General features: G+C 48.5%; 1 protein-coding gene and 1 long non-coding RNA gene across 2 annotated transcripts; one reads left to right on the top strand and one right to left on the bottom strand.

The window, feature by feature from the left end:
- Positions 1–5,210: 5,210 nt before the first annotated feature.
- Positions 5,211–9,776, bottom strand: LOC139045712 (choline/ethanolamine transporter FLVCR2-like). The gene is made up of 2 exons (XM_070514085.1): positions 8,779–9,776; positions 5,211–6,697 (listed from the first exon to the last, which is right to left on the bottom strand). Exons 1-2 carry the CDS (start codon positions 9,400–9,402, stop codon positions 6,653–6,655), a joined length of 669 nt encoding a protein of 222 aa, XP_070370186.1. The 5' UTR covers positions 9,403–9,776; the 3' UTR covers positions 5,211–6,652.
- Positions 5,966–13,455, top strand: LOC139045713 (uncharacterized). The gene is made up of 4 exons (XR_011504696.1): positions 5,966–6,345; positions 6,472–6,617; positions 11,041–11,171; positions 13,142–13,455. It is a non-coding gene; the product is annotated as an uncharacterized lncRNA (long non-coding RNA).
- The last annotated feature ends 489 nt before the right edge of the window (positions 13,456–13,944 follow it).

Raw genomic sequence — 13,944 nt, 5'->3', positions numbered from 1 at the left:
TGCTCTGCTTCAGCAGCCAGGGTTTCAGTGGTTCGGATTCCAGGTGCAGACGTGGCACCGCTCATCAGGCCATGCTGAGGCGATGTCCCATATAACAGAGCCAGAAGGACCTACAACTAGAATATACAACTATGTACTGGGGAGTTTGGGGGAAAAGAAGAAGAAAGAAAAAAAGATTGGCAACAGATGTTAGCTCAGGTGCCAATCTTTAAAAAAAAAAAAAAAAAAGGAGGCGTACACATATCTGTTGAAGTTCCTGCTTTCACATCTTTTGGGTATACACCCAGAAGTAGAAGTGCTGGATCATATGGTAATTCTATTTTTAAGTTTTTGAGGAACTACCGTACTGTCTTCCACATGACTCCACCATTTTTTTTTTATTGAGTTATTGATAGGTTACAATCTTGTGAAATTTCAATTGTACATTAATGTTTGTCAGTCATGTTGTAGGTGTACCACTTCACCCTTTGTGCCCACCCCCCACCCAACCTTTCCCCTGGTATCCACTAAACTGTTCTTGGTCCATAGTTTTAAATTCCTCATATGAGTATGACTCCACCATTTTAACATTCCCATCAGCAGTGTACAGGGTTCCAGCTTCTCCATGTCCTTGCCAACACTTATTTTGTTTTCTAATAGTCATCCTAATAGGTGTGAAGTGGTATTTCATTGTGGTTTTGATTTGCATTTTCCCTAATGTTGAGTATCTAATCATGTGTTGATTGGCCATTTATATATCTTTTTTGGAGACATGTCTATTCAAGTCCTTTGCTCATTTTTCACTTGGGTTGTTTGATTTTGTTCTTGAGCTGTAGGAGTTCTTTATATATTCTGGATATTAACCCCTTATCAGATATATGATTTGCAAATATTTTCTCCCATTCTGTGGGTTGCCTTTTCACTCTATTGACAGTGTCCTCTGATGCACAAAAGTTTTTAAATTTGACATAGCCTAATTTACCTATTTTTTCTTTTTTTCCCCATGCTTTTAATATCATATCTAAGATATCAGTGCCGTCATGGCCAAATCCAATGTTACGAAGCTTTTTCCCCATGTTTTTTTCTATGAGTTTTATAGTTTTCCCAGCACCATTTGTTGAAAAGACTGGTGACAATGATGTGTCAATGAAGGTTCATCAGTTGTAACAAATGTACCACTCTGGTGGGGGATGTTGATAATTGGGGAGGGAGTATATGAAAAATCTCTGTACCTTCCTGTTTATTTTTCTGTGAACCTAAAACTGCTCTAAGAGACAAAATCTTCTTTTCGTTTTTCAAGGCTATCGTTTTCCTATTGAATAGTCTTGGTACCCTTGTTGAAAATCATTTGACCACACAGCTGAGGGTTTCTTCTGGATTCTGTAGTTCATTGGTATGTGTTTGTCTGATGCCAATACCACACTGTCGGGTTACTGCAGCTTTGTTAGCAGTGTTGAAATCAAGAAGTGTGAGACCTCCAACTCTGTTGTTCTTTTCCAGGATTGTTTTGGCTACTTAGTGTCCCTTGCACTTCCACATGAATTTTTGATGCATTTTTCTATTTCTGCCTAAAACCTCATTGGGATTTTGATAAAGACTGCATTGCATCTGTAGATTGCTTCTTGTAGTATTGACATCTTAACAATACTGAGTCTTCCAATCCATGAGCACAGGATGTTTTTCCATTCATTTATGACTTTTTAAATTTCTTTCAGTAACACCATGTAGCTTTTTTGAGGAAGGTGGTCCTGAGCTAACACCTGCCACCAATCCTCCTCTTTTTGCTGAGGAAGACTGGCCCTGAGCTAACTCCATGCCCATCTTCCTCTACTTTAAATGTGGGACACCTGCCAGAGCATGGCTTGACAAGCAGTGAGTAGGTCTGCACCTGGGACCCGAACCTGTGAACCCCAGGCCACCAAAGCAGAACGTGTGAACTTAACTGCTGCACCACCAGGACAGCCCCAACATTTTGTAGTTTTCAGTGTACACATCTTTCACCTCTTTGGTTAAATTTATTCCTAAGTCTTTTTTTTTTTTTTTTTGATGCCACTGTAAATATAATTGTTTTCTTCATTTTTTTTTTTCTGGATTGTTCATTGTTAGTGTTTATAAATACAACTGGGTTAAAATGGTGCAAATTGCGTCTGCTCTGCTCTCTGTGGTTTGCAGAGGGAACAAGGCATTGGGAGGCCCGGCAGGGAGGAGGAGGAAGGCAAGGGTGGGGAAGAAGTCTGTAAAATCCCTAACATTCTGAATGCGGCTTTTTCCGGGTTGGGCATCTGCTTGGTTGCCACAGATCCCTGATGGATTGCCATGGCTCTAAGAAGGAAGGCATTGTAGCCAGGTTCTAGTTTGTTTCATGTTTCTGCAGGGGTGAGGGTCTGGAGCTTCCTGGTCCACCATCTTGCTGATGTCACTCTCCACGGCCTAAGACTTATTCCCTAAGCAGTGTATCTTCAAGGAGATAATTAAGGAACCAGACTGGGAGGGAACAAGGGACAGGCTGGTTAGGAATGGGGAGGGAGGAGGGCCCTGGACCACTAAACTGAAGACTCAGACGTGATGCTGTGGACTTGGCGGGCACCTGCGACGATGTCTGGTGAGGCCACAAAGCCAAGACAGAAGTCCGGCCAGGCCAACCCAAGCCTTGTCCAGTACACAGAGCTGAGTGTCACAGAAACAGGAGGATGAGGAGCACCTGAAATACTTCCGCCTCACGTTCTACGAGTGCCGTCCCCTCTCCCCAACCTGCCAACCCCCCCCCCCCACCCCAGGGCTTCGAGTATATTTTCAGAACCTTAAGTGAATCAGAATTATGAATGCCACCCCCAGCCTCTCTTCTCCCCTCAATCTGAAGAGTGAGTAGCTCAGCTCCCAATGGCTTCCCCCTGGACGGTGGACTCAGCACACAGCAAACACATGATAAATCAGCCCTGACAAGAACGTGGCTCCAAGCAGGAGGATGCCTTCCCACGGTGTGCTGGTCCTCTCTCCAGACGGCTTCAAGAAGTGCTGACCACTAGCCTCATCTGGGAGCCCAGTTGAAAATACAGGAGCCTGGGCCCCTCCCCTAGAAAGTCCAGTTCAGGAAGTCCACGTGGGGGCCCAGACATCTGTATTTTTACCTAGCCCCATGGGAGAGGTGAACGGCCATTATCAGGGAGCACTGGTCTAGTTTCCTCCCCAGAGTTGCCAGCCTCTGAGCTCGTTTCCACTGCCTGCATCTCTGGTGAGGTCTTTCCGAGGAAGGAGAGAGCAGAACAGGATTGGGTTTAGGGTTACCCTCCCCAGAAGTCTCAAATGGGCAGTTTATCTGACCCACAGTTTCAAAACAGAATATAATAATAATACAACTTTTGAATTAGTTCTCAGCATTATAATACAGATTTCATAAGCCAGACACAGAAACATAAATACGGTATGACTCCACTTATGTGAGGTTTATGGAATAGGCAAATTCGTAAAGACAGAAAGTATGGAGCTGGCCCCGTGGCTGAGTGATTAAGTTCTCACGCTCCGCTTCGGCGGCCCAGGGTTTCGCTGCTCAGATCCTGGGCATGGACATGGCACTGCTCATCAGGCCACACTGAGGTGGGTTCCCACATGCCACAACTAGAATGACCCGCAACTGAAAATATATAACTATGTACCAGGGGCTTTGGGGAAAAAAAGGAAAAATAAAATCTTTAAATAAAAAAAGAAAAGTAGAACAGAGGTTACGAGGGGCTGGCGGGGGAAAGGGAGGAGTCATTGTTTAACGGGTACAGAGTTGTTGGGGATGATGAAAATGTTTGGGTATAGACAGTGCTAATACACAACATTGTGAACATATTTGATGTCATTGAATTATACACTTACAAATGGTTACAATGGTAAATATTATGCATATTTTACCACAGTAAAAAGAAAACAGATTTCACGTAAAAATCTGGATTTCTGCTTTCTCTTGAAAAAAAAAAAAGCGGGGCCTGACCACACTGGGTCACACTCTGTATGTCAATGGCTGGCAGGAGCTGAAACTGCTGCTGTCCTTCGGTGAGATGTGTTCTCACTTTTGCTGTGACCCCACCACACTCCAGTGTCACTTCTGCTGTGCCCCATGGATATGACCTGGCTGGCCCCCGTGAGCATTGTAGGCTGTGGTCCCGGCCCCACCCCATCTCATTTCAGTCCCCACCAGCTCCATTCTGCTCTCCAGGCCTTGTCCGTCCCTCTCTTCTAACGCATGAGGGGAGGCCAGAGAGTGGGCAGCCATGTGGGCAGGCACTTTGTGTGCCTTGAGCAACAACAACAAAGGAAGAGAACAAGAGTCTGCCCTCACCTCCCCAAACTTCCCCCCGACCTTGAAAGGCCTCTGACACTAGAAGATCCAGAATGATAAGCCTGTGCTTTAACAGACCCAAGTGACCACGATTCTGGAAGAAGACTAGGCTGACGGCCCACCTTACAACCCTGGTGCTGAGTCAGCCTCTCTGGGTGATGCCATGTGATCAGCCTGTCCAGCAAACACAACCTCCTCGAGGCTGGCCTCAGTTTCCTAGAGCCTATCTTTATCTGCTAGACTCTGATTTCCAACTGCTTGAAATATGATAGGGTTCAGGCACCTTGGCATGATGAATGTTTGAAGCTGGAGGAGTCTGAGAAAATGGCAGAAGCAGGAAGATCCCTCTGACCTCCTCCCGCGGCCTCACCCTTCTTCCCTGAAACAGGCCTCAAAGCCCTCCTGTGAGAGGCGCCCTCCCTAGACTCCGAGGAAGGGAGCAACCTTATCTCTGAAGACAAAGGGACCCCCCATGACGAATCCTGACAGATGGGCCTTGCGCGGCTCCCCCAGTTAGTTACCTCGTACTCTGTGACTATTCACGTTCCTAACGAGTGTCCTTTCCTTGTGAAAGCTACCACAAAAGTACTTAGGTCTAACTGTTCCTTCACTTTCTTATGAAGAAACAGTAAAGCTCCCGTGTCATGTCATACGTACATTACAGAAATTTGGATGATTTTCTCCTGTTAATGTGACTTGTCAGTTTAATTTTTAGACCCAGTCAGGGTCCCTAAGAGGGTCCAGGAAAACCTCTTCCTCCTCTACCAGTTCCATCCTTGTTCTAGCCCTGCGCTGTCCTACCTGGCTATTGCACACATCCCATCCTTGCTGGGAAATGTGGCTTATCTGCAAGTGCAAAATACATGCCCATTTCCAAAGACTCAGTATGAAAAAAGAATATAAAATAGTTTGTTAGTAATTTTATTGATTACTTGTTGAAATAATATATTGGATATATTGGGTTAAATAAAATACAGCAGTAAAACTAATGTTGGTCTGTTCTTTCTACTTTAAAATTTGTATTTTACCTATTTTTAATTTGGCTACTGCAAAATTTAGTTATGTATGTGGCTTGCAGTAGTGGCTTGCATTTTCTTTCTATTGGACAGCACTATTTTCGACAGCCCAGCCAGCTGCGGCTTCTACAGAACTTATTCCATAAGGTCACTGTATTTTCTTTACCTCGAAAAGCAAACAGATTCACTCCTACTCTGGTTCTGGGTTTTGCGGGGCTACGAGCTGCCCCAGAGTCCTTGAGGAAGTGTCAGTGCTGTGGGCTCGTCATCGGGGCTGGAGCTGACTTGAGGCTCTCTTCCAGCTCCCACATCTCGCTCACCCTGTGCCACCAAGCCATCACCAGACTCCAACACAAAGCCCTCCTCCAACCCTAGACCAGTCACAATGTGTCCACATCACTCAAAACTCCACACAGATCATTTCCCCTTGAAACAATGGAACAAGTGTTGCTACAAACTGCCAAGCTGTTACCACCTGTGCAACTGGTCAGAGTGGACCACAGAAAGGGAACAGCCTGGGCTGCAGTCTCAGACACCCCTTCCCTCTCTCACCCCAGCTCAGGCCTCGCTGGTTTCTCCTTCCCAGAGACTGGAGCCCCTCCTTCTTGTGGAGCTAGGCTCAGAGACAGACTGAGCTCTTTTGCAGTTTACAGCACAGCGGTGGGGAGCCAATGCTGATGCTGGGAACTTCAGAACAGAAGACAGGTGCCAGGCCCTCCAATTCTGGAGAAAACTGCTGGACACTGAAGATACCGGGGCAAAATTCGAACCTCAGAATCCTGCCCCCTTTTTTTAAAAAAAAATATAAACGTTTTATCCCCGTGAAGACTCAACACTGGTTATGACAGGCGTGGAGGTGGAGCGGGGTTCACATCTCCCTTCTACCACTCAGCAGCCGTAGGACCCTGGAGAAGGCTACTCCATTCATCTAGGTCTCAGTGTCCTCATCTGGAACAATGGGGACAGTTCCACCTACCTCACAGAGCTGAAAAATTAAACCATGGATGAAAAAGTGCCTTGCGCATGGTAAGTGTTCAATAGACATTAGCTTCCATCCCTTCAATTTTCCCATAGCAATTAGGCAAAGCAGATAGTAAAAACCTTGTGGGGAACTGAAACGAAATCCTCTATACTCTGCTCTGTTTTTTGCAGGTTTTTTTCTGGTTTTGTTTGTTTGTTTGTTTTCAATCTGAATCTTGGTGCCTGGTAGAATTGAAAAACCCAGGTACAGGAACTCTGCCACGGCAAGGACGATCTTTGCAGCCCTCACATAGCATCTGGCCAAAGGCGAGCGCCAGGTAAATGCTTGTTGAATGAATGGAGGAGTGTTGATTCAATGCAAGCAGGGCTGGTGCACGTGTGGAGCACATAAGCAGCCCTAGAACGAGAGGTCAGAGTTAGCAGGGTGCAGGGGTTCTGCTGATCAGTGTGAGGCTGGCAGGCCACGAAGAATTATTCTGCGGAATGACATGTGGAATCTTTGTGGAGCCTTTTTTCTAAGCAGCAAAGCTCAAGGTGCTCTGTTAATATTTTTCCTCCACTCAGCCATGCTTTACTCAGACAGAAAGGTTAGCACACACGCAGAGGAAGCGAACCTAGTCATCTCTAGGAGAGGAAGCATAAACAATTCAGTTTTTCCTAATTTTTTTTTAACTTAGCACAATTGGTTAAACCTAAAAGCTCAAACTTAAATAGATGGCTCCTTGATACAAATACATGCCTTCAGAGTGTTTTCACACGTAAAATTCTGAGCATTTCCCGACCGGGGTGGGTGTTGGGGGTGGAGACTGCATAACTATTCTTTTTAAATTTTAAAGATGGATCTGGTGTTCAATTCCCTCACAGTTGTGTGAGGACGGCTCTGAATACTATTGGTGTATGCTTTCTGGTTAACAGAAAAAGGGTTGCCTTCTCTGATCTCTGCAGGCCTCCTGAGGACTTCTCCCCGTTAGTTCTCCTGTCTCCCCACACAGCAGGTCCGGGACTGCAGTGGCCTTGTCTGGATCCTGTTCTGCTCATCCGGGGATTCAACCCTCAAGAAGCCTGAAGGGTCCTGCCCTTCGCCCCCAGGTTTACCCTCCTAGAAAGGAAGACTCCAGTAGTGTGAAACCCACCAGCAGGGCTGCACAGGGGATGTTAAAATCCAGTCACATCCCCTTAGAGGGTAGGGAGTTGGCAGATGTCCCTCTCAATCCCTATTTCTTCATTACCCTGAACCAGAGATCCATCTTGTTTCACCCTCAGACCTCAAATCAATTCAATCTTCAGAACATTCAAAGCTACAGGTGAAAGCAAGCTGACTACAGGATTTTATGTTGCCTGTTTGTGTGCTAAAGAAGCCCCCTCTGTCGGCTTTCACGGGCTGCTTACGCTATTACCCCAGAGGCAGGACCCCCCTGCACAGGGAAATCCACCTCAAGTTACCTGCCTGGTGCTGAAGAGGAACAGAATGGAAATTTGCCTTTAGAGAAGATTTGGAAATTTCTGATCCAAATGAGAAATTTAAATGAAAGTTTAAATTTTCTAAATGCAATGAACAGGTAAAAGAAAACAGGCCTATAAGAAGTAAGGGTCACTGGTCCATTTGCCAAACATGTAGCCACAACTACACGTGCTTGGGAAGAAGTGGGACCAGAGGCAGTGGTCCAGATAAACGAGGAGTCCATAAAGAGTGGCGTCAAATAATTGGAAAAGGCCATTAGATTCAACACACGCCTGACTTTCTGGGTCATAACCACATTGAGATGCAAAGAATTTGAGATTGTCCTTCCAAAAAGGAAAGAGAGGGGATTAAGATGTGAGCTTTCCAGGCCTTTCCAAGGTTTCTAGGCCTTGGAAATTCAGAGCCAGGTTTCTACTCCATCCTGCTGGACTAGGCTATAAACCACAGGGATGGAGTTTGGCACACAGCTTTGTTCCCACTGTCCCGGCTTCAGCTGTGAATAAAAGGAGGTAAGAACAGTGCCCAGCACCAGCAGGGCACCTCTCGACGACTCTCTGCAGGACGGGAGATGCTGACTCTAGGAAAGCTGGCTGCTCAGGCTAAACACCTCCCAAATTCTGATGACACCAGAAGAGTCTGACCCCCAAGGGCTGCTCCCTGCCAAAGAACAGCTTTCCTAAGTCACAGGTCGAAGCTGATGGACTGACAGCTTCAGTAAAGAGATCATATAAACAGCATATGTTCCAGAAGCATGCTTTCTGCTGGGGGAGGAGAAATTATGGGTGAAAGAAAAGGTCCCCTCCTTTTGTTACCCGGAACCTCTCACACACTGTCACCCAGTCATCATCACTCACTCACACTGTCAGTCACACCCAGCCAGTCACCCAGAGTCACAAACACTGCTCAAGTCAGAAAACTGCAGGCTCCCACCCACACAGTTAGGGACAACCTAAGCCACTCAGTCTCACAATGACATGACGCCCATTGCTCTGAACATCCGCAGATCCTCTACCCACCTGATTGCCAAGGACAGCTATGGAGCAGGCTGTTGAAACCTCATTAGCCCCGAACCAGACGGAAGCGATGCGGGAGGGCATGCCCAGGATGAAGACCTGGGCCACAGAGCAGATGACCTGGCCCAGCACGGTGACTGGGAAGAGATGTGGCTTCAGGCTGCCCAACTTCACCCAGGCCCCCAGGCAGGTGAGACCGGCGGCGATGAGGGTGATGGTGCGCAGGCCGAGTTTCTCCAGCAGCCAGGACAAAGGCAGTAGAGGGATGTAGGTCAGCATGTAGCACATGGACAGCCACTCGATGGCTACGGTACTGACCCCGTAGAAGTTCATGAAGATGTTTTTGATGGAGCCGTACTGGATCCACTGGAAAGCGTTGCACGTGGAGGAGCAGCTGAACACCAGGATCACCGCCCATCGGCACTTGCTCACCTTGATCACGCTAAGGTCCTCGGGGCCGGGGCAACTGGGATGGGCCAAGACACCAGGTTGGGCTGAGGTAGTGGGGTGCGCCGAACTGCTGGGGGTACGCAGAGACGCTGGGGTGGGCCGAGAGGCTGGGTGCCGACCGGACTGCGGACTCCTGCGCAGGGGTGCCATGGCACTGCCGTTGTTTGGGATCTTCATTCTCCATGACCACAGCCTCCCCTGGAACCCTCGACGGGTGCTGAGAACACCAGCGGTCTCAAGGGACGGTGGCCTCGGCTGGTCCCCTAGAGCTGACGAGGCATTTGCCCCAGACCGCCCACGAATAAACGGAGACCCCAGCCTGCGCTCACCCCGAGATCCTACTCCCACGTTTCCTTGGCGACCTCTGTCGCCGACCACCGTCCCCAAGCCAAGGCAGACGCCTCAGCCGGGTCCTGGCCGTCGGGGCCTGGAGTCGTCCCAGGGCGTTCTGTCCGCGTTCAGCCCCTCCGTCCTGGCAGAAGTTCGCTCCTTGCGCAGCCACTTCGCCGGTTTCCGTTGGCTACCCGGGCGGCTAGGGGCCTCGCCCCCTCGGGCGCACGTGACCGCCCCGCCCGGTCCAGCCCGGCGTCCCCCCGGCCCCCTCCACTCCCGCCCGCCTTCTCCAGCCGGGCTGGCCCTGCAGCGCAGTTATTTCGCCACAACTTGTGGTGCATTCCTCTCACCTGCCCCGGGCGCCATGGAAACCGCTGGTTAACCCACTCCCACGCACGGCCCCTCAAATTCATTAGCCCCCTCCCGGGGACCCCGCAAATAAGTCTCTTCGCCCTCCCGAGGTGACTCGCCAAACGGAGTCTCCCCGGTGCCGGGCCCCATCCCTCCGCGCGCCCACCGATGCGCGGCGCCCCCAATGCGCTCTGGGGAATCAAAGAGGGCTTCCCGACTTTTCCCAGCTTGGCTGGGCTCCCAGACTCCCCCTGAACTTTCGGCAGAGAGAGAGATTTGTGGATCTCCCGGTCTGGTTGCGCTCCTGGGGTAAAACTCGCTGTGCTCTTTGCTTCCCTGCGGACATGGTCTATCTTGGGGATCTCGGGCTGGAACCTGTGAGGGAGGGCTCTTCTTTCCTGATGGACGCCCGGGCGGCCTCCTAGGCGGGGCCCTGAGGGCGGAGGGTGCAGGGGAGTTCGCAGACGTTGAGGATCTAGCGGAGGTGGGTTTGCCGTGACAGGCCCAGCACAGCGCTGCCTCTGGGCGGGGTCTGTAAGTGGTCTTTGCACCCACGTACCCTAGGCTGCCGCCTGCTGGGCTCAGCCCTTTCCAGAGGGTAAGCCCTCAAGTCCTCGCCTCCAGAAAGGCAGGCCTGCAGGGCGGAAGTGCCTGTTCCCACTGATCCCTTTCAGCCCTGGGGAGGGATAAGAGCCCAGCTTCTCCCTGGGTGCAAACACCGGCTTAGCTACTCCTAGGTGTGTACCGTAACTTAAGGTACTCCACCTCTCTGTGCCTCATGTCTTCATCTGTGAAATAAGGACGATAAAATAGCACGACGCACCTCAGAGTGTTGTTGTGAGGTTTGAACAGTTAAGGCACGAAAGCACTTTGAAAATTCTGGCAGGTTTGTAAGCATTCCGTGAGTGTTGACTACCCTAGGATTAAAAAGCTAATGATTGTTATATTGTGCTAAACATGACCACTGCGTTATCTCATTTAAGGATCACAAGAATCCTGGGATGTAGTTAGTATTGCTTCCCTGCATTTTACAGAAAACAAAACAGCTCAGAGAAGAGAAGTAACTTTGTGCTTAAGGTCTGAGCTGGCCTGAAGAGCCATCATTCTAACGCAAATTTCTGTTCATTCAAGCTACAGCCCAGCTGCTCAAGTGTGGTCTGGGGACAGCAGTGTGGGCATCCTCTGGAAGCTTCTTCCAAGGGCAGCAGCCCAGCCCCAACCTGGACCTACTGAATTAGAGGCTGCATTTCAGAGATCTCCAGGTGATTCGTCTGTTTGCACATTAAAGTTTGAGAGCCTCTGGGTGCCACTGCCTCCCCATGGTTTTCTTTTTTAACCTTCAGACCAAAATGAAGAATTTAAAGCTCTGGGCAGTGGCACTAACTTGGGTTGAGCAATAAAATCACATCCTGAGCTCTTAACATTCCCAGTGCCTCAGCCACACCCCAAATCAGGGTCTCTGAGAGTGGACCCTGGCATCTGCATGTTTAAAGGTCCCCAGGGGACCTCAACATGCAGCCACCTGTGGGCACCTCTGGTGGAATTAGAACCACTGGTTCCCAGGAGAGGGAAGGCTGCTTGGAGGCACCCACTTTTCAGTGGAAATTTGAGGTCTTGGATTATAATGGGATGTTTGAAGAGGGGTCTCATACCCACCTAAGAATTTCCACACTAGGTCAACATCCCGTCTTCCTGAAATTCCAACGGTGTTTCCCAGCCTTCTCCAGGGAGCACAGAACCTAGGTTCTCCTGGAACCTTCTGAGACCTCTCACTGTTTCTCTTCCCTAGGTCATCAGGTCCTCTCCCAAAAGCCTGCAGAATATATTCTTCACTTCCTTTTACCCAAATGGAAACTGAGGCCCACAGAGTCACACTGTGTTATCAGAGTCACACAGCTAATTAGCATGAGAACAAGCAACAGTAAGACAGGTTACTCAGTTCGCTCCCATGCAGCCTGTCCCACATGCTCCTCTCGGGCAATGCTTCCATTTGGCGACGAGTCGCAAGGGGTCTAACCTGGGATTCAGCAGTATTTGGGGTCGCCTTTTATGGTGGAGCCCGTGGGATCTATTGTGAGCTCTGCATTCAGTCTACTCAAGATCTGAAGCTTGGGGCCGGGCCCATGGCTGAGTGGTTAAGTTCGCACACCCCTTTTGGCGGCCCAGGGTTTCGCAGGTTGGATCCTGGGGGCGGACATTGCACCGCTCATCAAGCCACACTGAGGTGGGGTCCCACATGCCACAACCAGAGGTATCCACAACTAGATATACAACCATGTACTGGAGGGCTTTAGGGACAAGAAGTTAAAAAAAAAAAACAAGACGAAGATTGGAACAGATGTTAGCTCATATGCCAATCTTTAAAAAAAAAACTGAGTGGTTGAAAAAAAAGACCTGAAGCTCTGTTCTGCCATTGTCAGCTTTGGGATCTTGGGCAAGTTAATTAACCTCTCTCTCCTTCAGTCTCTGAAACTGCAAAATGAGCATTGAAAATACCTGCCTCATAGGGTTGTTGGGAGAATTAAACAGGATAATGTGTCAATTGTTTTCAATAAGAATATTCTGGCAGCCACGAGGGTGGTGCCGTCTCTTGGCTGATTCCCACCGGGGGGGAGGACAGCTATATAGATAGTGGGCAGACAGCACATGGAGAGAAGTATTCTGTATTCATCCTTTGAAAACCATTTATTGAGCAGCTTATTACATATTATATCTATTTAGCTGTATGTTCTATCTATAAGTATCTATAGATCCACCTTGAAGGGGAAGGAGAAATACGTTTTAGGGATTGCTTCCTGAAAAGGGGCCCTGGGTCTTGGTTCTGTGGCAACTGCCTGTATAAGGAGCTTGAGGGAGCCTCTGGCAGTGAATTCAGCCTGTCCTGGCGCTCTGCAGAATGGTGGCAACGTTCGCCCCCTAGAGGCCAACAACAGCTCCCGCAGTGAGAGGACAACTTCGAAGGCAAAACATCACAGTATTGACAGCTTCCCAGCCAGTCAGCAGAGGCTGGAGGTGTGGGAGGCTGGAAGTTGGCTGAGTGCTGGGAAGGCCAACTTGCTAACGCAATGCATCAGGTTGAGACCCTGGATTTGTCCCTCTTAAGAAATACCAGAACTTGGAATTTGTAAAAATGTTGCCCTTACAAATCTTGCATGTGTATTTATATGCGTAATTCTGTATACTCACCAATATCCTGTTTGCCTTATCCCCCACACTCCCCATGTATTTCCAGCTCCTGGGGCTTGTGTGTATCTCTGTACTCAGTGGAGCATTTAGAGAGAGAAGCTATACAGCGCATGCTCTCAACACCTATCGGGAGAATTGAGTTGAATTACACATTCCCATGAACTTTCAGAAAACTGAGACAAAGAGGAGATCCAACAGGTTTTCAAAGATATAAACTGGTTGCATGAAATATTTTCTAAAAAACACACTCCCCAGAGTTATCATCAAATGTGGAAACTGGAAGTCAGTGGAAAATGCTTTCTGAAGGAAAACCATTTCCTGCCTAGAATTCTATACCCAAACTACCAAAGAAAAAAGGATGAGAAGAGAATCAAATATTTTCACACATGACATGCAAAGTTTCAAAAAAAGGTACTGCCTTAGCCTCTCTTCTAGAAAGCTGCTAAAGGATATACTCCACCAAAACAAGGGAGGAAACGAGAGGCAGGTGATGAGAATCATCAAGATCATGGGAAGGAAGATCCCAGGAGGACAGCCATGGGCTCGGCATTGAAAGCAGTCTGTTCAGATTAAAGCTGCTCAAAAGGCTCCAGGGAAGATATGATGAAGATGATGACACTGATAGAATTGTGTTTGAAAGTATGGCGAGGGGGTCTACATAATTGGGGGAGAATTAGGGGTTGGACCAGTGATAAGTAACACGAAGTATAACTAAATAAATGGGGGTGGGGGGACATGATTACCAGCTCCTGTGGAATGTGAAAGGCATGAAGGAGAGGGGAAAAATCATGGTGCCCTCGAGTGACTCAGTTGTGAGTAGCATGAACCCAGTCATAATAATGTGAACGC

Source organism: Equus asinus, chromosome 7, assembly GCF_041296235.1.
Source record: "Equus asinus isolate D_3611 breed Donkey chromosome 7, EquAss-T2T_v2, whole genome shotgun sequence".
NCBI lineage: Eukaryota > Metazoa > Chordata > Mammalia > Perissodactyla > Equidae > Equus > Equus asinus.
The sequence above is the reverse complement of the archived record's forward strand: the minus strand, read 5'-3'. Positions and strand labels throughout refer to the sequence as shown.